The sequence below is a fragment of the Scyliorhinus torazame genome, chromosome 3 (genome assembly GCF_047496885.1).
Source record: "Scyliorhinus torazame isolate Kashiwa2021f chromosome 3, sScyTor2.1, whole genome shotgun sequence".
In the NCBI taxonomy this organism is placed as follows: Eukaryota; Metazoa; Chordata; class Chondrichthyes; order Carcharhiniformes; family Scyliorhinidae; genus Scyliorhinus; species Scyliorhinus torazame.
In genome coordinates this window covers 144,460,215-144,482,276 of record NC_092709.1, presented here as the reverse complement: position 1 = coordinate 144,482,276, position 22,062 = coordinate 144,460,215, and the positions used below count along the sequence as shown (strand labels likewise).

At 46.2% G+C, this 22,062-nt stretch overlaps 1 protein-coding gene across 1 annotated transcript in view; it reads right to left on the bottom strand.

Moving 5' to 3' along the window:
• The window catches only part of LOC140408731 (placenta-specific gene 8 protein-like), a 33,873-nt gene extending 19,435 nt beyond the window's left edge, over positions 1–14,438 (bottom strand). The window contains exons 1-2 of the mRNA XM_072496345.1: positions 14,282–14,438; positions 2,086–2,236 (exon numbers count right to left, since the gene is read on the bottom strand). Of these exons, the coding sequence (XP_072352446.1) occupies positions 2,086–2,194 (109 nt within the window). The 5' untranslated portion in view covers positions 2,195–2,236; positions 14,282–14,438. The remainder of the gene's footprint in view (positions 1–2,085; positions 2,237–14,281) is intronic.
• Positions 14,439–22,062: the final 7,624 nt, after the last annotated feature.

The following is a 22,062-nucleotide window of genomic DNA, read 5'->3' as shown; positions in this document are numbered from 1 at the left end:
AATCTGTTTTCTGTGGTTGAGCGATAGATATTAACTAGGATCCTTGGGGAGAAGTCTTTGCTCTTCTTCAAATGGTGCCATGGATCATTGATGGCCACTTGAGAGGTTTAACATTTAATCTGAAAGATGGGACCTTCAACTTTGCAGAAACCTTAGGGGCAGCACGGTAGCACAAGTGGATAGCACTGTGGCTTCACAGCCCAAGGTTTGATTCCCCGCTGGGTCACTGTCTGTGCGGAGTCTGCACATTCTCCCCGTGCCTGCGTGGGTTTCTCCGGGTGCTCCGGTTTCCTCCCACAGTCCAAAGACGTGCAGGTTAGGTGGATTGGCTATGATAAATTGCCCTTGGTGACCAAAAAGGTTAGGAGGGGTTATTGGGTTACGGGGATAGGGTGGAAGTGAGAGCTTAAGTGAGTCGGTGTAGACTCGATGGGCCGAATGGCCTCCTTCTGCACTCTATGTTCTATGAATAGAAAGCGCTATGAAAAACCCTTCAGTGCTGCATGAATTATCAGCCTAGCTTTTGTGCTCACGTCTTGGGAGTGGGACTTGAACCCACAATGATTTATCTCAGAGGCGGGGATGTCACTATTGAACCATCGGCTGATGTGTGGCTCAGTTCGTCACACTCTCACCTCCTATCAAATTCCTTACTGTTTATTTTAACTGAAGTGATCAGGACCACATTAAAAATAAATTTGACAATCCTACACCCAGCCACTTGCAAGCTCATATTAGCGATACAGCAAAATATAGTGTGTTGTCTTTTCAGTCTGTTTGCAGGCAAAGTGCTAAACTTTACGTAATGAATAAAATGGTTATTTGTGCCACTGATTCTGTTGGGATATTGTTTACAAATCTGAGAAAATTCTTTCCAAAACATTTAAAGATCTTAGGGAAGAATTTCCACAGACATTTTCCTAATCTCCTCCATACCTGGCTGGAGACCCCTGCAATAAAAGTGCAAACAGCCAAAGTTGCTATTTTTCCATGATTTTCATCAGTTTCCCAATCTGTTGCAGCAAGAGATCGGGGAACCCCCATGGAAATTATTACTTGAATCTAAATTGGACTGATGAGCTTTTAAAACATTTTGAGGGAAGGGATTTTCCTTCCATTTTCTTCCTGTTACTTATTATTCTTTATTTTTTGCTGTGTTGATTAGCAGCTCTGCAGTATGTGCCAATGAAGTACTTCAAAAATATAGTCAATGTTGTGATGTTGAGAAATAAATATTAGTGTATTATACTCTCAATGCTCCGTCATTAATCTTCCTTCGGCATTGACAACAGGTCAGGTATAATTCTTTCGGGTAAATAAGTTCATTCAATGGAGCAGGATTGGAGGAATGTGTAGGATCACACAAGCATAAGTTGTTTCACAAATATATTGGTACAGCCCTAGGACTATTATCACTCAGCTAATTTTCATAATTCTTTTTGTAACAAGATAGTCACCTCTTGTTAAATTTTGTTTGCATTAAAAGATTTAGGCCTTTTTGACTGTGGTCACTGTTTGACTGAGATATAATGCGGAGCATGTAAGTGATCAGTTCCATATGTCGTACAGGTTGAAAATCCCTCATCCAAAATGCTTGGGGCCGAGTGTATCCAATTTTGGAATATTTCGGATTTCACAGATGCTGCACGGATTGGGAACTGTCATGTGCGGTGTGCGTTGGGAACTGCGCATTTGCGGAACATTGGGAACCGAGCATGTACGGAACATTGGGAACTGCACATATGCAGAACATTGGCAACTGCGCATGAGCGTTGGGAATTGCACATGTGCGGTGCGAATTTGCGCATTGGGATCTGCATATGTGCAGCGCGCATGGCCATAGGCAAGAAGAGCAAACGGAAAAGAAAACAGAAAGGCCTTTACATAGTTCATTGCCCACCCTCAAACTGTCCCAAAAAGCTCCAAAGCCAAGGAAGTACTTTTGAAATGTAGGCACTGATATAAAATAGGAAATGCATACAATAAATTCGAAAGAACCAAAAATTAACTAGGGAGCAGATAGGGCATGCAAATGTGGCTATGCAAACAGTTCAAAACTATATATGTAGACAGTGATATTCTCACATATTCCACAATCAGCAAAACAGTTGCACAGTCCGGTGGTCCATTCCCTTTTTGCTGAAGACATAGGCTGGTTTATTATAACCATGGGGGTGCTTCCAAACTGTGCCATTTTGGGGGCTTTTGTTTTGTTTCACAGTGACACACACAAAATCTAGAAAAGATAAAGAGAAATTTTAATTGAGAAATGGGTACTGACAATGAATTCTCCTGAGATCCCTTTCATTCAACATTTCCAGTTTACCATCATTATTTCTCTCTTTGGAATAGAACATTGAACGTTTGTGGAGAACGTCCACAATACTCACATATTGAAGTTACCTGGAAGAAGTGACTCTCAATCCCAGCCAATAAACATTCACATCTTATCTTCCCCAACCTGGTAAATTAATCCACATGTGAAGCAACTACTTGGAAAATGATTGCTGCCTTTGGGTGGTGGCGGGGAGGACAGTGGTGTTGTGAACTAGGTAAAAGTAAAGTCGCCATAGTCCTAAATGACCATCGGCTGTGTTCCCCTCTGAGGGGGAGAGCTGACTGGTGGTGGTTTAACCTGAGGATCACCACACCTCAGGCTGGGGGGGCGAGGTTGAGAAGTCGGGGCCTTCATGAATAACCTCAGTCGGTACTGGAATTGAACCCGCGCTGCTGACCTTGCTCTGCATCATGGACCAACTGTCCGGCCAACTGAGCTAAGCAACATGGACAATCAGCTGTACCAGCTTGATGCCTGAAATCAGGGAAATTGTGAAAAATTAATTTAGTTGGGAGGAAATTCAAAAATATCAAGCTCAATTCACTGTTTGAATGAAATCAAAAAGCAAGGGAAACAGGGCTAAATCGCTGGCTTTTAAAGCAGGTCAAGGCAGGCCAGCAGCACGGTTCAATTCCCGTACCAGCCTCCCCGAACAGGCACTGGAATGTGGCGACTAGGGGCTTTTCACAGTAACTTCATTTGAAGCCTACTTGTGACAATAAGGGATTTTCATTTCATTTCATTGAGCACAGCATTACTCCAAGAAACATGTTACCTGTAGCTATAATTTTTCAAGGGAATTGGCCCAGGTCTCTACCCTGAGTACAGAGAGTCCGTGGCAGCTGAAATCAGTCTATCAGAAGTTTAAACTTCCTGGGCAATTCTAATAACTGTCTGTGCATCACGACTCCCGTGAGGTACTGACATTCACCTCCCAACTTAGCTCCCATTTCTGACGATTTGGAGACCGGAGGATTTGAACCATAATTTATTTATTGCATTGCTATCCATCTGTAGAAGAGAGATTTAGACTGAAAATTAGGGTGTTTATATTTACTCCTTTTCCAGGTTCGAATAGTTCCGTGCATTATTTGGTTTTACAGATGAAACGAATAGCAACGCACCCACCATCAACCCATTGAATCAGGAAGCTGCAACATTTCCATCTTGTGCTATGTTTTTCATGGGGTATGGATATTGCTGGCAAGGGCAGCATCTGTTGCCCATCCCTAAATGCCCTTGAATTAAGTGGCTTGCTCGGCCATTACGGAGGCAGTTAAGAACCAACCACAGTACTGTGGATCATGGAGTTGACCAGATTGGGTAAGGGTGGCTATTTCCCTCCTCACAGCGCTGAGGATCCGGGCTCGATCCTGGCCCCAGGTCACTGTCCATGTGGAGTTTGCACATTCTTCCGTGTTTGCGTGGGTTTCACCCCCACAGCCCAAAGATGTATGCAGGCTATGTGGATTGGCCATGCTAAATTGGCCCTTAAGAAAAAGAAATTGGGTACTCTAAATTTATTTTTAAAAAGGATGGCAGATTTCCTTACCTGAAGGGCAGTAGTGAACTAGGTGGGTTTCAATGACAATCGATGTTAGCCTCATGGTCACCATCACTGAGACCCACTTAAAAGTTCCAGATTTTGTTAACTGAATTTAAATACATGACAGGGTCTGAACCCAAGTCCTCAGATCGGCACAGGCTTGGAGGGCCGAAGGGCCTGTGCTGTACTTTTCTTTGTTCTATCATTACCAGGGCCCATTGGAATGCTAGCTTAGGGACATTACCACTATGTCACTCTCTTCTGATCAATCTTTTCCAGAATAGATTTAATTGAGAATTTTAATTCCAGAAAGGTGGTCAGGAAAAGGAAAATATTTTCAAAATCTCAAACCCTGACCCAAATCCACCTTCAACCTCTGACTGGTGGGCCAGAATTCTCCATTTGGGAGACTTAGAGATGGATTCTCCATTTGGGAGAGCTGGAACAGAATTGCATCAGTTTCGTGATCCCCTTGCGGCCGTAAAGGGGGATGCAATTCAGTGTTCCACCCCATACAAATTTATGCATGGTATGGAATACGAGGGGCTCTCAGGTAATTCTGCTATCGGGCCGCCATCTTGAGCGGGTTGCCCGATAGCGAGGCCCCATGGTTGACCACCTCTCTCAGCACGTACACATTTGTACTGGACTCCTCCCCCCCCTCCCCAGCACTGCAAATCGGCCTTGACCCGACCCTGCACCAAAATCAGTTCTTGCACCCCCCACCGTAAATCGGCCCCTCCCCCACCCCTCAACCCACTCTCCGCACTGTAGCCTCCTACCCCCAGAATGCCTGGGTGCCCCCTTACCCCCAAGTACGGAGATGATCTGACGTGCCCCTCCCAGGGAGCCCTGTACCTAGTAATAGGAAGGCCCCTCCCAGGGACCCCTGTAATAGGGGCTCCCCACAGGGACCCCTGTAATAGGAGAATGCCCCACAATGACCCCAACAGATACCCCCTACCAAAAGGAACCCCCTCCACAAACACCCCTCCAAAGATTCCCCCCCCCACACATAGAGCACTCCCCCCCACCCCCCACCCCATGCCGACGCACTCCCCCAGAAAAGGGACCCCTGTGTGTAAGTTAGAGATCAGTCCAGACAGGGACAGTGGGAAGCATTCTAGCTGTAATACTTACCTTGCAGCTTCACATATCCAAAGGAGAGCTGCTGTGCCTGTGTCTGGTTCCCACAGATCCACTATCTGCAAGCCATTATAACTTTCAGTGGTGGTCTGTGATAGACAGCTCATAAAATTCATCTGCAGCTTTGATCCATTCATATCCTTTCAGTGGTGTAAGTGGTGAAACCCCAATGTTTGTAAACATTGACCACATCAAAGAGATGTAAGTTGCACTAAGTGCATTCCAATCACTCAAACATGTGATTTCACTGCACTTACCTCTCCCCGCAGAAGGTCTCCTATCACAGTGGTCCCTGTGGGCAGGCTACTATCACAAGGGTTCCTGTGGGAGTCTCCCTACCACAGGGGTCCATGTGGGGGGGAGGGCGCTCTTGCCCTATTACAGGGGTCCCTATTACAGGGGGGATGGGTCGGGTCACCCCCATACTTAGGGGTGGGGATGCACCTAGGCAAACTGGGGTTTGGGGGCTGCTGTGCGGCGCAGGGAGGCAGAGCTGATTTGTGATGCTGGCTCGAAAGGGCTCTACCATCATTGGCCCACTGTGATGTCCACCATGCCAGGGCCACGATTGTCGAGGCCACAAGTGAACCACGCTCATGTGATTCATGTGGGGATCAGAGAATGATGGGACAGCAGAGAATAGGGTGTCAGCACCACTAAATAGATGCGAATGGGTCATTATGACCCGTTTACATTTATTTCCATGCTCCCACTGATGTGCGGTGTGGAACTCATTCACGCTGCCCTTGGGGGTTTGGAGCTTGGTGTTCTGGTTGGTGCCAGGCGCCGATCCCGATTTTGCCCCACGCCCGATTGTCCTTCCCATTGGGGAAAACACTCCAGACGTCCTGGCATGGAGAATCCAGCCATAAGCGTTCCCGCCGGGACTGAATAGCATGCGATTCGCACTTACATTGGGGACGCTATTCGGTCATTGAGTCAGGACATGCAAACGGGTCAGCCGAGACTAATTGAAAGCAACTCCTGGTCCAGCAGGCAGCATAACCGCTGGGGTTGGAATTAGCGCCAAACAGCGTATCAGCTGGAGCTGTTTTTAAGCACTCCACTTACAACACATCCACTGCAGACACGAAGATGGCTCAGAGAAGGCCTGCCCCCGAGTTCAGGAGTCCGAGGGGGACCAACAGCATGCCAATGGGGAGAGGGGGGATACTCTCTTCCCCAAGGTAGGCCACAGACTCAAGCCTGCCCACCTGAACAGTGCCTGGAGGAGGTGACAGAGGCAGTTAATGCTGCCAGACTCACCAGGAGGAGACAGCTGGCAATCCTGAAGCGAAGCGATCACTTCTGAGGCCTCTGCCATGAGAGTGAGAGGGACAGAGAACCAAGGAGGGTTCCAAAGGCTATGGTGCTGGTGTCCTTTGGTTGGGGTGAGCTCTGCTGATCCCTACCTCTGTGGAGGGACCCTGATTGAGCTTGGCCGCCCCCCTGATGATGCAGCTGGGGTACGAGGGTGTCCAGAGGAACAGTCTGGGTGGGTTCCCAGATGACCAGAGGCTCTCTGAACTTTCACAGGACACAGGCAGCACTCAGCAGTGTGCCTGCCAACCGACTCAAAAACAGCTTCTTCCCTGCTGCCATCGGACTTTTGAATGGACCTACCTCGTATTAAGTTGATCTTTTCTCTACACCTTGCTATGACTGTAACCTTATATTCTGCAGTCTCTCCTTCCTTCCCTATGTACGGTATGCATTGTTTGTATAACATGCAAGAAACAATACTTTTCACTGTACTAATACATGCGACAATAATAAATCAAATCAAATCAAATCAAAATCAGTGTGAGCAGCCCGGAGCCTGTAAGTAGCACCAAAGGGGTGCATTTAAAAGACAGACTGCAGTAATGGCAGCCTGAACCAGCCCACCCCAATCCTGAGGCGGGCACCCCATGTTGATGGACTTGGCACCAAGTTGTCCCCCGCTGCTGCCCCGGCCTGGGCAGCCACCCCCCAGCAGACCCGACAATATTTTAGGCTTTTTCAGAGTTTCTTTAGTATCCTACTCCCCCAAGATGTTAAATCCATGTAACTGACAGTTTTTGCATGGAACCACCAGCTCTAGAAAACAAAGAGACAGCCTCTTTTTAAAAAACTGCAGTTCAAAAAACAGTCGCTCCCCTGAGTTAATGGAACCCCTGTGGAGCAGTATAAAGAAACAGCAGTAATCCTTCCTTTGTATTGCCTGGTCAGTCAATCAAAAGAGTTTTAAAAGGCAATGGTCTGTAAAATTGAATGTAAACAATGCGGTTCAAAGCTTTTAGGCTACTAAGCATGCACACATTCTTGAAAAGTTAATGGGCAATGAAAATAAGACCACAAAGGTTTCCACAATATTAAAGGGAATACTTTTACCTTCATCTCACAGATATTTGAACTTGGCATGTTGACAGTTTAAAGGGTTAAAGGTGCAGATGGAAAGACTTTCACTCTCTTCTCAAAAATCTTTAATTTTGACATCTTCTTCTTTGGCAAACACTTTCTAAAGAGTATGATTTCCACCTAAGAAACTCTGTGTTGCTGGTCATGGGTTCTGTGGGCTCTTGCAAGGCTGCTAAGCCCAGTCCTGGAGCCATATTTTCAACCACGCACTTGGCAGGTGTTTCTAGGAGGTGGGATCAGTCCTTGGACTCCAGATCACTGCTCGTCCTTTCTGAGGTTCCTTTTGCAGGCTTCCCCTTGTGTTGAGTGTCCTCAAAGAATTGTGTCCCTTCCATCAGGAGATTCCTACAAGTAGCTCTGTTCTGAGAAAGGGTCTCCCAGGCGTTGACGTCTATGTTGCATTTCTTGAGATAAGCCTTCAAGGCTTCTTTGAAGTGCATCTTTTCTCCACCTCATTTTCAGAAACCTTCCTAGAGCTGAGTAAAGATCTGCTTTGGTCGCAAGCATTCTGACATTCTAAGTACATGGCTAGCTCGGTGGAGTTGGTTTTGGATGCTCATGGCCTTGATGCGAGTGGTGCTCTTTGCTTCTTCAAGGACTGATCTGGAGAATCCGTCTCAGACAGCATTGATGGCATCTCTCCCGGGCCTTGAGGTGGCGTCTGTACATAGTCCAAGTTTCTGAGCCTTATAGAAGAGTTGGGAGGATGACTGCCTTGTACACGAAGATCTTGGTGTCAGCACGGATGTCTCAGTCGTCAAAGACTCTCATCCTTAGGTGTCCAAAGGAGTCTTCTTGAGGTTGAGACCGAGGCCGATTCTTTGGATGCTTTTGTGAAGGTGTCAAGAACGGCTTGGAGATTCTCTTCTGAGAGAGTGGAGATGGCGATGCCATCTGCATACTGAAGTTCTATGAACGATTTCAGTGTCATTTTCTTCTTGCATGTCAACTGGTTGAGGTTGAAAGGTTTTCCGTCCACCCTGTAGACAATGTCCATTCCACTGGGAAGCTTGCTCTTGACAAGGTGAAGGATGGTGGCGATGAAGGTGGAGAAGATACGGACAGACTGCTTAATGGATTTAAAGGTTGCAAATGGGTGGACCAGTCAAACGGCCCCCAACCCAGGAAAGACCCCTAACATGAGTCCCTCTAGCCCAGCACAAGACCCCCCTGACCCCAACCTCCCAGGAATGGCCCCCTCAGCAGCCTGGAGGCAATTGGAGGAAGGGTACTCAAATCCTTGCCACCCTTCAGACTACAAGCCACCAGGTCCCCGTTTGTCAGGACTTGCAACAATTCACGCCAGTGGGATGCCTGGGTGGGGGTGAGTGGCGGGGGTGGGGGGAGTGTGGGGGGGGGGGGGCGCTGGAGCATCCCAGGATGCAGATGAATCGGGTTTCCTGCCCATAAATGAGGGATAATAATCTATTTGCATGTTCCCACCGGGTCTGGGCAGGAACCTCATTGGGGCTATTAGGAACCTCGTTTGGGGGGGGGGGGGGGGAGTCGGTGGCGGAAGACGCGCAGTGGGTTTCATGACCAGCTTGAAACCTGTTTTTTGCCCGACGCCCAATTCACTGAGCCATCGGGATTCCCACTCCTGGCTGAAGGCCTCACAGAATCCCGGCCAGCGTTAACATTGTGAGTCTGTATGACTCTTCTTCAGAGCTGAAGAGTAGTAGAAAGGTGATGTTGCTTGGTGATATATAGTTATAATGGAATAATGGCCTTTATATCCAGAGGACATAGAATACAAGTGTGTGGAAATCATGCTTTCACTATATAAAGTTCTGGTTAGATTCACCTGGAATGCTGCGCGCATTTCTGATTGCCACACCTTAGGAAATACATGTTGGGTCTTGAAGGGAGCATAGCATAGACCTGCTAGGATGATAACTAAACTCCAAAGGTTAAGTTATAAGAAGAGATTACACAAACCAAGGTTATACTTCCCATTTCCTTCACCCCAGCATTTTATCTCTCACTCTCTCTGTCTCATCTTTCTCTCTTTCTCTTTATTTTGCTTTCTGAACATGATTTGGCACTGACTTCTGTTCTGTAACTGACACTTCCTGATTTGGATGCTGTGCACCTCAGTAATAATTCTTCAATTGGATTTGTTAAGGAGTTATCCAGTTATTTGTCCTGTTCCAAGATACCCCAGCAGAGGGCACTGAACCCCACAATAGATCTCAAATCACTTGGTGAATTGCAGCCACCTAAGACACTGCTTCTGGCTGAGATGGAGGTAGGAGAAAAACACAGACCGCCATCAAAATCACCATCCCTGGGTTTGTCTTACTCCACCAACCACCAACAGGACAGAGGCAGGAGAGTTGGTAGAGAGTTGACCTGAGAACCCTCCACATTGACTCTGGACCAATTAAGTCTTATCACATGGGGTCAGACAAGGGAAAGGAAACCTCCAGCTGACTGCAGCCTACTGCCCGCCCTCAGCAGATGAATTAGTACTCCTCCATTTTCAACAACACTTGGAGGAAGCACTGAGGGTGGCAAGGGCACAGAATGGGGACTTCAATATCCATCACCTAAGAGTGGCTTGGTAGCACTGCTATTGACCGAGCTGGCTGAGTCCTGAACGTCATTTCTGCCAGACTGGTCCAATGGCAGTTATTGCACCGTAGCACAGTGATTAGCACTGTTGTTTCACAGCACCAGGGTCCTGGGTTCAATTCCGGCTTGGGTCACTCTCTGTGCGGAGTCTGCACTTTCTCCCCGTGTCTGCGTGGGTTTCCTCCGGGTGCTCCAGTTTCCTCCCACAAGTCCCGAAAGATGTGATTGATTGGTGAATTGGACATTCTAAATTCTCCCTCTGCGTACCCGAACACAGGGTTAAGGGTGGAGTGGGGGTGAGGATGAGGGTAGTGTGGGGGTCAGGGTGAGGGTGGGGGTGAGGGCGGTGTGGGGGTGGAGCGTGGGTGATTGTGGGGCTGTTGTTGAGGGTGGGGGTGATGGTGAGGGTGGTGGTGAGGGTGGTGTCGGGAGGGATTGACACACATGTCACGGGGAACTGCAACTCAACAGGGCCTCACTTCCTCGCCCACGGCCGCCTCCACCCCGGAGACTTCCCGTTCTTTGGGCCCACCGACCATGTCCAGCGAAGTGTATATATGCGGCTGAAGCTTGTCAGCCTCCTGAATGTCAATCGCAAATCTGGCGAATCCGGCACCATTTTCATTGGAATCAATTATGTTCCACGAGGCGCAGTTGCTAGCCCCTTAACAGTCGCAGAATTGGTCCAGGTGTGGCACCAGTTTTGCTATTGTGGAACTTCATGAATCCTGCGCCGGCGTCCACATTTAGTCTCAGGAGAGGAGAATCCAGCCCAGGAACTCCAAGTGCTCAATGACGCCGTCAAACTCAAAATAATGGCGAAGGTGAAAGCGGCGGTAGCGGAGGCGCTGGTCCCCCTTCAACTAGCGCTGGAAAAGATGGTGCGGCACCTGGTCTCGCTCCCATGGCGAGTGTGCGGACAAACACCACCAGCTCTAAATACTTCAGGATGCACAGAGGCATGAGACAGGGATGCCCGCTGTCCCCGCTGCTGTTTGTTCTCGCAATCGAGCCATTGGCAATTGCCCTCAGAACGGCGAAGGGATGAAGAGGTATCCAAAGGAGGGGCATAGAGTGTCACTCTACGCGGATGACCTGCTCCTCTACAACTCAAATCCCCAGACCAGCATGGAAGGGACAATGAAACTCTTAAAGGTGTTCGGAGCCTTCTCAATTACAAACTTAACCTGAGCATGAGCGAGATCTTCCCTGTGAACCCACAGGGGGAGGATTAGAGCTGGGGGGACTGCCGTTCAAGCAAGTCCAAACCAAACTCATGGAAAGATTCCAACTACCAAGAGGAAACAACTTGAGATCCATTCAAGCCAGAAACTTCCTCCGTAATGAAACAGCGATATACCCCCAGATACCAGGACGCTCGTTAGTGGAAGAGCTGTTGGACGCTGGTGACCAAGGGAGGTGGAACTGCCGAACCTGTACAGGCGACTGCTGGAGGAGTTACTGTAGCCACTTAAAATGGCTAACTCCCGATTTAAAATGTCGAACGGCAAAGGCTGATGGGAAAGTCAGCCAACAGGACACAAACGAGCAGCTGCAGGTTGAGTGTGTATTTACCTCTGGAAAGGCCAGACAAGATCGATACCAGCAACCATCAGCATAATAAAACACCAGCCATCTGCATACTAATGAGCAATCCCCGGGAACAATGAGCAACATTTAGACACATAAAGCAAAACCAGACTCTTTGGCGCCAGCAGAAGCCTACACAAAAGGAGGTGAATGACCACCTCAGGACCGTCCATCGATCAGGGAACCGCTCCAGCATTGGACAAAGTCCTATCACTTGGAACCAGGTACAGGGTCCGCCCCGAAAGGCGGGAAGCCCTGGGGACTATAAGAATTGGGCCCCAAGTTCAAGTCGCTCTCTTCCACTCTTCCAGCTCGCTTAACTCTTCAACAGCCGCTCAAAACGGTAAGTCTTACTTCAACGCTCGCTACGAGATAGGCGCTCCTAGCTACCAATCTGTACCAACTTCGAATCCTGCAGGCTCAGAACCCGAACGAAAGGCCATTCGTTTCCCTGAGCTGGTGGGCCAGTTCCAAGTTATGTATTGGCCTATTAGCTGTAGAAGTAGCTTAGACGTAGAATTTGTACACGAGTAGTGATTACTGTGTATAATAAATGTGCTTTGATTTAAATCTTACTAAGCGGTGTATTGGATTATTGATCATTACTCGGACTGGAACCACGTGGTGGTATCATAAGGATACCTGGCGACTCAAGAGCAAAGGTGATAAAACAGAGCAATTAAACTAAGGCAAAGTTAGCAACAGTACGCTCCCCCCAGGATGAGACAAGGGAAAAATGGGAGGACAAACTAGGCATCGAGATAGGGGGAGGACTCTGGATCGAAGTACTGCACAGGGTGAACTCCACCTCCACATGCGCTGGGCTGAGCCTTACACAGCCAAAGGTGGTGTATAGAGCGCACCTAACCAGGACACGCATGAGCGGGCTCTTCCCGGAGGTGGCCGGTGTGAACGGTGCCATGGAGGCCCAGCCAACCACACCCCCATGTTCTGTGCTTGCCCCAGACTTGTCGGGTACTGGTCACAGAGAACCATGCCTATGCCCCTAACTATACTATCCCTGATTACAACAGCATTTCTTTTCTCTGCCCCCACTTGAATGGCTCCCTGCAACACGGTGCTGCGGTTCAAGTCATCCTGACTTGGAACTATATTGTTGTTCCTGCACTGTCACTAGGTCAAAATCCTGGCACTCCCTTCCTACTTCTCTTATCTTTTCCCTTTTCTTTCTTTTCCAAATGTAAGTTTATTGAATTATTGCCGTACAGTAAGCTATTTTCTGTACCATTATTCATTATGATTGTTGTTAAAACTTAACAAATAAAAAAGAAGATAAACCCTGGAATTCTCTCTCTAACAGCACGGTGGGTGTATCTACCAGATGAACTGCCCTGGTTCAAAAAGGTGGCTCATCATCACCTTCGAATGGATGAGCAACAAATGTAGGCCTTGCCTATGATGCCCACATCCCAAGAAAGATTTTTAAAAGAGATATTGCCCTCGGAGGGAGTACAGTAGTGATTTGCCAGAATTACACTTGGGCACCAATGGTTGAATTACAATGAGAGATTACACGTACAAAGGCTATAATCCATGGAACTTAGAAGTCTAAGGAGTGGTTTGATCAAAACTTTCACGATATTAAGGTGCACTGATAAGATTGACAGAGAAACTACTTCTTCTATTTGTGCAATCTAGGACTCAAAAGTGTTGACTAAAAATTAAAGACATCTTTCTGGACTGAAATTAGGAAACACTTCTATATTCAAAGGGTGGTGGATGTTTGGAACTCTAATGCAAACAGCAATTGGTGCTAAATTAATGATTAATTTTAAACCTGAGGGGATAGATTTTTGTTAACCAAGGTTATTAAGGCAAATGGGAGTAAAGGAGTACATGGGGCTAGATTACAGCAGAGCAATGACCTTGTTGAAGGACAGAGCAGGTTCGAGCAGTTAAATGACATTTTCCTGTTGTTATATTTCCATAAGACATAATTACCTTAAGGGACACTGGATTGTTCTCACTGACTGATTTACAAATTGAATGCTTAATACCGCTTCAGCTCCAGAATCTTTTGCTTATCAAATTTTAAATCAAAAATGCTGTGCTTGGATTGGGTACATTTTCTTTAAAATTTAAACTTTTTAAAAAATCCTTCACAGTTGCTTTGGCACCACTTATTACTTTGCGACTTAACCAGATCAATAGTGTGTTTATTTTGGTGAAGGTAAGGAGCCTCCGACTTCCAATGATCCAACATGTTTTCCTTGCAGTGAGGTGAAAGTAGTACAGTATTCACTTGCTTCAATTTGATCCCCTGATTCGACCAGCCTTTTCCCTTGAGAATAAGTATCTGCACTGCACAATCAATGCAAGTTACTGTTAGAGTGCCCTGATTACAATTTCCTTTGGGAAGATCATGTTTTAAAACTGTTTTGGAATCGCTAAGTACAAAGTTAATATTCAGGCTCCTCCACTAACCAACACTGAAAAATCTCAGGATTTGCACAACGTTCACATTTGAAATAATGAGTCAGAAATAAACTTCTTGGGGAAAAATTGAAACAGAATTAAATTCATTCCCATTCGAATGCATGCTTTGTGATATATTAGACATATTAGTTTGGTCAGTAAACATTTAATACATGTCACATAAAGGTGGCTGCATTTAAAATTTAGCATCTGGTTTAAGTTTTACCCATTCATGTCTGATAGTTACTCACCCTCTTTAGTAAAGAAATGGATCCTGGTGACGCTTTCTGCTCCAGTAAATTGAAGACTCATTTCCGTTTTCTGTCCACAGCTTTTATATAGCAGTAAATAAAGAAATGGATCTTTGCCAAATTGTTACAATTGTTAGTTCATGCCTCATACCTCATTGCACAATGAAAATTAATGGAGTAGGCATTTCTTGGTATTACATTTGCAGGAAGTACTTTAAAAAATTTTTTTTTCGAGTACCCAATTATTTTTTCTCTCAATAAAGGGGCAATTTAGTGTGGCTAACCTGCACATCTTTGGGTTTGGGGATGAAACCCATGCAGACATGGGGAGAATGTGCAAACTCCACACGGACAGTAACCCAGGGCCGGGATTTGAACCTGGGTCCTCAGCACCGAAGACTGAAGTGCTAACCACTGTGCCAAGTGCCACACCTTGCAAAAATATTGTGCTTCTAGCACAGTGCAAACACTGAAGGGATTCAATACGTGGAATATCAAGAAATGTTTGAAGGCACTGGATACTGAAAAGGCTCTGGGCTCTGATAACATTCTAATAATAGTACTGAAATTTAAAAAAAAAATTTATTAAGGCATTTAAAAATAAACATCAAACACAATAATAATCTTTATTGTCATAGTAGGCTTACTGCAATGAAGTTACTGTGAAAAGCCCCTAGTCGCCACATTCCAGCACCTGTTCAGGTACACAGAGAGAGAATTCAGAATGTCCAGTTCACCTAACAGCATGTCTTTCGGGACTTGTGGGAGGAAATTGGAGCACCCGGAGGAAACCCATGCAGCCATAGGGAAATTCCACACAGACAGTGACCCAAGCTGGGAATGGAACCTGGGACCCTGGAGCTGTGAAGCAGCAGTGCTACCCACTGTACTACCGGACCGCCCACCACAACTAAGAACAAAAAGATAACAAACAGGAGATCACATCATAACTAACTAAGTAACCAACAATCGCAACCCGTTAATGTAAGCCTATTTGTGACACGAATAGAGATTACTATTATAACTGGTGCGTGGCCAAGTCCGGTATTGCTGCCAGCAACCCCCTCATAAAAAGTACATCATCCCAATTCAGTGCATACACATTCACCAACACCACTGGCTTCCCTTTTAATACCCCACTCACAATCACATATCTCCCACCCGGATCCCTCACTTCCTTCGCGCTCACGAGCCCCGTTTTCTGACTCATCAAAATTGCCACTCCCCGTGCATTTGAATCAAACCCTGAGTGGAAAACTTGACCCATCCACACCTAACTTGGTCCTTCACGCAGCGGTGTGTCGCTGCAGAAAGCTCCCACGGTGCGCAAAGACCTAAGATCGTAACCGGTCCATTGAGCCTTCGCACGTTCCACGTTATCAGCCTTACTGGGGGCTTACGCCTCCATTCCCCTCTACCGTCCGCCATCCTCCCCTTTTGGCTCTATCCCCATTAATTTCACCCTATACGGTTGGTGGTGGTGGGAGCAGTGGGAACTACAATGACTTTGGAAACTATCCTAAACAGTCATCAAATTATAGACCCGTGAAGAATACCAATTATGGGCCGAACTCTGGTCCCTATAGTGGTGGTTATGGATCTGGTGGTGGTGGTAGGGGCTATGGTAGAAGATATTGAATGCATTTACTGAACGGAAACAGTTCTTAGCAGGAAAGGATGAGCCAGGAGTTGTCAGAGAAGCTGCAGGTTACTTTGAGACAGAATATCAACCAAGTTCATTGTAAAGGCTGCCCACAGGAAGAACGTGTTGTGTTATGTACTCTGGGATAACACAGGCTGCAACTCGATGCAGCTTTAACCAAAAGATAGTCCAGACCTTGAAGTTAGTTCAATCTGATTTATTGAACCAGTAGCACAGTTAGCACAGTTCTCTGTGAGTTCAACTCTCTGCTAACTTAAGTGTGGTTACTCTGTCTGACTGAACCAGACTAGCTCTTAGCCACGTGCTGGAGGTGTGATACTGGACATACACCCTGACTCACTCTATAGATGTTCATCAGTGGAAAGAGGCAGAGTGTGAGTGCCTCGTGCCTTTTATAGTGAGATACCACTCCTGAGTGTCCTGCCTGCTCATTGGTCATGTCCTGTTCTCTGTGTTCATTAGCTGCCTGTCTGTCTATCATTATCTGCATGTCTGCATATCATGACAGAGCGATGGTCAATAGTCAGAAAAGTCACTGCAGCATTAACATGAGATCATTTCTTGTTCAGGACTGTTCCCTATAGAGAGACTGCAAAAAGTTCAGTTGTTTGTTGCAATGTAGTTGCCGTTAGATGTACATTCCTGAGGTTTTTTTTAAAAAGAACTTCATGTTATAGTTATGTCTTTATTTTCCTCATTACCATAGCTTTTGAGCCATGTAATGTGTGGCGGTAGAATCGGGAATAAAAAGGATAAGATATTTTTGACTAAATAAAAAATCTTACCCTATACCTGGCCCATCCAAGATGGCCCTTTTCTCCGCCCCTGACCATGTTTCTTCTCCAACCTCACCTCGTCACGTCACCCTCCCTTTCGCCCCCGCACCACCCCCTTCCCCTGCCCTCTTCCCCCCTTACGGATACCTCTCTGGGCCTTCTCCCCCACCTCACCTCCATTCACCAGCATTACCTGCCAGCGTGGCAACTCCTGCCAAAGGCTTCTCCCACTGCCCCCCCTCACTCCTTCCCCACCTTCGCCTCTCTGCTCTGTGAAGAAGGCTCCCTGCTGACCTTCCCCTCCCCCATTGTGGTGAACGACTGTATTAGGGGATTGTTATAACCTGCCTGCTTACCATTGGCAGGGGACTAATGACAATCCCACAATCCTGTGGGAGTATGAGCTTCCCCAATGAGGGGGGCGGAGAAATCATTAGCAGACTCCCTGTATAAATAAAGCTGGCCAGTTTAGACCCAGCAGGAAGGAGTAAGCAGCAAGCGAGCTTGCTGCGCCTTATGCCTTGCTCGAGAAGGCAGAAGGGGAGCTCACTCGTTTGGAAACTTTGGGTATTATCAGGCCCGTCCGTTTCGCTGACTGGGCAGCACCAATTGTACCTGTAATTGACGAATGTGATATAAAATAGTTACTTGAAATATATTAGTTACTGTAATGTAGATATAGGCCGGTCTAATTCTAGTGAGTTCACAGACAAAGGATTTCAGAACTCATGGCAAAGGAGGGGGGATGGGGTGTCCAGTGGAGGAGGAGAAAAGGATGCTGGGTAATAGGAGGCCAGGGAAAAGGATGAGCAGTGAGCCAATCAGGATGTATGGCCAGGTCAGGAGGGGTATAGGATTACCTTTGGGAATCGTGTATGTGAAACTTGATGCCATTTGAATGTATTGGCAGAGATCCCTTTGTCTCCTTCCTCATTCATTTCCTAGGGGTCCAGGAGACTGGTTCTGTGTTCTGTGTCTGTGTGAAACGAGTCAGACTTGCAAGTCAAATAAAAATAACTAATGCTATGCCTACAAATCCATCTCGAGTTTTATTGAGGCCAGACTGACGGGTAAAGAAATTTGATATTGTCATTTGGTGCCGGAAACCTGGGATTTCTCCAGACGGTCATTGGCCAGCTGCGAAATCAGAATTAGACTGATTTTGGACAAAGGAGAGTGGAAAAGGGGCCCACAATGTATAGCTGGAAAATGACCGCGCATTGATTTTTCCCCTCTTCTAATGGTCTGATTAGTCTGGTCACTCGCGGTTGGTACGGAAATATCGTCTCAACGAAATCAAAGGTCAGTCTGGTGATTAGAAATTTAACTGATGGGATTTCATAATATGATTCGGTTTTGGGTTAGGTTTTGAGGTTGATGTGACCTCTAAAAAAAGATGGTTTAATCCCATGTGTGAGTTATGATTCGGTTTTGGGTTAGGTTTTGGGATTAATGTGACATCAAAAAAAAAGATGGTTTAATTCCATGTGTGAATGTTTTAAATCTATAGTTGATTAAGCTAAAATTGTATCCTTGGACTGTAGTGGCGAGAAACGATAAATTTTAAAACAAACTGGATGCTGCATGTTAGTTAAAGCAGAAGTCTCTCAAAGGGTTAACAGCAGCTTGAGATAACAGGCAGCCTGTGGTGTAATTTGATACCTTTCCTTCGAGTCAGTGAACTCCAGCAAAGTTACGTTTTGAATTAATTAAAGGAAACCAGTGGGTTTCTCCACCTCTTTGATAAAAGTTTATTATTTTCGAAAGCAATTGATTGAAATTGCCAGAATCTTAAGTTTTACTCACTTGAAATAATGTTTATCTCATTTTATTTGTGAATTAATAGAAACTTAAAGAAACTCGCTGACACCATTTTAAAAAGTGTAAATCTGGAAATGACAGTTGACTTTGCTCCGGTATACATCACCGCAGCTAACTGCTCCCTCATTGATAGCAGCCAACATTTTTGTGAATGTAAGAAAAACTTGTTAAAAGAAAAATTGTTAAGATAAAGAATTAATTAAGTTGTAAAAGTTATACAAGTTTGTGTTAAGCAAATTGTAAATTTAGTTCTGAGTTGAGATCAGAGCTCAGGTTGCAGTAATTCAATTTGAATTTTCAAACATTTTAAGTTTTAAAAGAGCACTGTTAAAACCTTTTCAATAATTTTGCCAAGTAGCAAAAATTGCCATTGGTTATAAATAGGCAAATAAAAAATAAAAAAATAATAATAAAAAAGAAAGAGAGCCAAAGTATGAAAGCTAAAGAGTTAATTAGATTATGGAGACAATATTGTCAACATGAGAGGGATAAGATCATGTTATTCAGTTTGCAAGAAAATGCCCTTAAAATGGGGATTCCAATTAGTGAAGGGGGAAAAAAACAACAACAATGGGCTACGTAGTTCAATGGCTGGCCTTGCATTGACAGAGACAGAGGATGAAGATTTAGAAAATTTGACAAGGTCAGCTAGGGTTCCGACTGCACCAGTAGCATTGTCTGCACTAATTCCGGAACCACCAGAGTATCATAATTTATATCCAGTCACTGCTCCCCAGATTCAAATCATGCCAGCCCCCCCAGCCCCTTCGGTACCATCTTCACTGTCTGAGAGAGAAGGGGGGCTCTGTTCCACAAGCCCAATTAGCTCTAGGACCCGATCTCGGACAGCGAGAGAAGGGCCTTATCCTATCCAGTAACAATCATGCATACCGCCTAAATCCCTTCAGACCGATAAGGGGGGACAGAAAAGTCCGAGAACAAAGGGAGAGGAAAGGGATGGTTCTGAGGAGAAGGAGCTCCCTCTACTAACAGGGAGGGACGTCGAAGTCTTGGAAGAGCCAGAGGAAATAGCTAGCGTGCCCCCTGGTGAGACTCGGAGACAGTTGCCGATTAGGAAAATACCAAACCCTGACGCTGTGACGGCAGCGGCCCAGCCCATTATAGACGTTTATTTCCCATGGAGACCCAGTGAGATGATGGCTATTATGGCTGCAATCCCAGACAGAAAAAAATCTCCTGCTGCTTTCGTGGATCATCTGAGAACTACCATCTCAGTTTATCAAGCTGATTCTAGGGACCTCTGGGCCCTAGTCCAGCAGGTTTTAACCCCAGCAGAGTACCGCAATCATCCCAATCACTTGAATTATACTAGCCACGCCACACTTCACCAAGCCCATGCGTTGGACGATGATAGACGGACACAAATCCTGAATGCGTTGAATAACACATTTCAAAAGTCCATCAACATCTCTGCTATCTTAGACCTCAAATCTAAAAAGGCTGAAGAGCCAGAGGAATTTCTGGAACGTTTTAATGAAATCTACCGTGGGCAGTCAGGCGACTTGCCATATCAAAATGGTCAGAATTCCCCTCAATATTGTGCTATGTTAATGCATTGCCTACCACCTTCCGTGGCTACAGCCGTGAAATGTAATAACATGAATTGGACAGAGAACGACCCTTCCCGAATGGCCAGGGCAGTCAGATTTTATTGGAAGGAGGGTGTAGGCCAGGAAGGAGGCTCAGTTACAAAGATTAAGACTGAGTATGTAATGAAAAAGGATGATCTGAGACCCCAACCAGCGGCAGAAACGGTGGCTTACCAGCTGGAACCCCAATATTGTGACTTTGGGTGGGTGGATCAACACGGGGGAGGATATCAAACACACCCAAATGGACCCTCAGCTCCTCTTTATGGCCCACCGTATGCACCAACAGCTTTACAACTGCCACCCCCTCTGAGGGGCCATTGGTCTACTGGGAAAAGAGGACGGGGCAGATATAGAGGGAACAATGCATGTTTTAATTGCGGCCGTGCAGATCACTGGCAACAGGAATGCCCCTTTAAAAGACGGGCAGCAGAAGGAGACTACCCGACCTAAAGGAGGGGGTACCCACCAAGGAGAGGACAGACGAGATACACTGACTTCTCCCAGGCAAACCCTTTCCAAACACAGGATTGACTCGCTAATTTAGTCAAAAGGACTCTCCAATCGGACAGGGAACCTATTATCTCTCTGCAGATAGGAGATCAACATCACCCATTTGTAATCGACACTGGAGCAGCCATGTCTTCACTGCAATCAGAACCTAGACTACCACTATCCGACCACACGCAGCAATTGTCGGGGTCCCAAGGACAGGTGTGTGAGTATCCTATTTCTGAACCTGTGACAGTCACTTACGAGAATCAGTCTGCAGATCATCAGTTTGTAATGACTACTGGATTGGACTGTAACTTGTTGGCCCGAGATTTACTGTGTATCTTCCAGCTACAGCTAGAGTGCGGAGACGAAGGGGTAACGGTTCGATCATGGAGGATGAGACAACAGTGCTATATTTCTATCACCCCCCCAGTGGTGGACGTTAGACATTGAACATTCACTGCATCACGTTACCCTGGCCTATGACAGAACCGGACAAAACAGGGAGTTGGAGGACAAATACCAGCCGTTAATTGGGACCGAATGGCCAGTCAAGATTACAGCCACAGTCACGGGAAAAGAAGGTACAGCCGATTTTGTTACAATACCACCACATTTATGGCCACAGTCAGCTTCAGTAAGCCTTCATATTACACGTCAGGTCCACGACCAGTACCATGCCAAGGATCTGGGGCCTATGGTAAGGAGGGCAGTGGATCATTCGGATCCAACAGAGTACGCACTTCAAGTCACGCCAGATGGCACTGCTATAAAATATTTTGAGGTCCCTGAAACGATTAACACTCGACTGCAGCATCACCGGGGATGTGATGTTTTGGAATATGTCAATCTACAGGTCTGGGCGGAATACCCATCACAAGTGGGAAAGACAAATGTTACACCTATTAAGGTAACGATTAAGGTCCATGTAAAGCTGCCTTCCATTCGGCAATACCCCCTGAAACCCCAAGCTGCCCTGTCTACAGACAAATTAATCCGAGAGCTGTTGCAACAGGGTATTTTGGTCCCTTGCCAATCAGAATGTAACACCCCCATACTTGCTGTGCCTAAACCAGCCAAGCCAGACCAGTACCGATTAGTACAGGATTTACGTTCAATCAATGCCATCGCACAGCCGTTACATGCTCTCACTCTCCAACAGGATATTACGGTGCATAGCTCTCACTCGGTCAGAGCACTACTGAGGCAACTGCAGACTCAGCATCTTACCGCAGCTCGTCAGAATAGGTATGAGATATACCTTTTGAACAATCCACATCTGACATTTAAACACTGTACCACTATCAATCCAGCCTGTTTTCTTAGTGGTCCTCCTGTCCATGAAGACGCACCTGGCCACGACTATAAAATAGGTCTATAAAATAATGAGGGGCATAGATAAGGTAGATAGTCAAC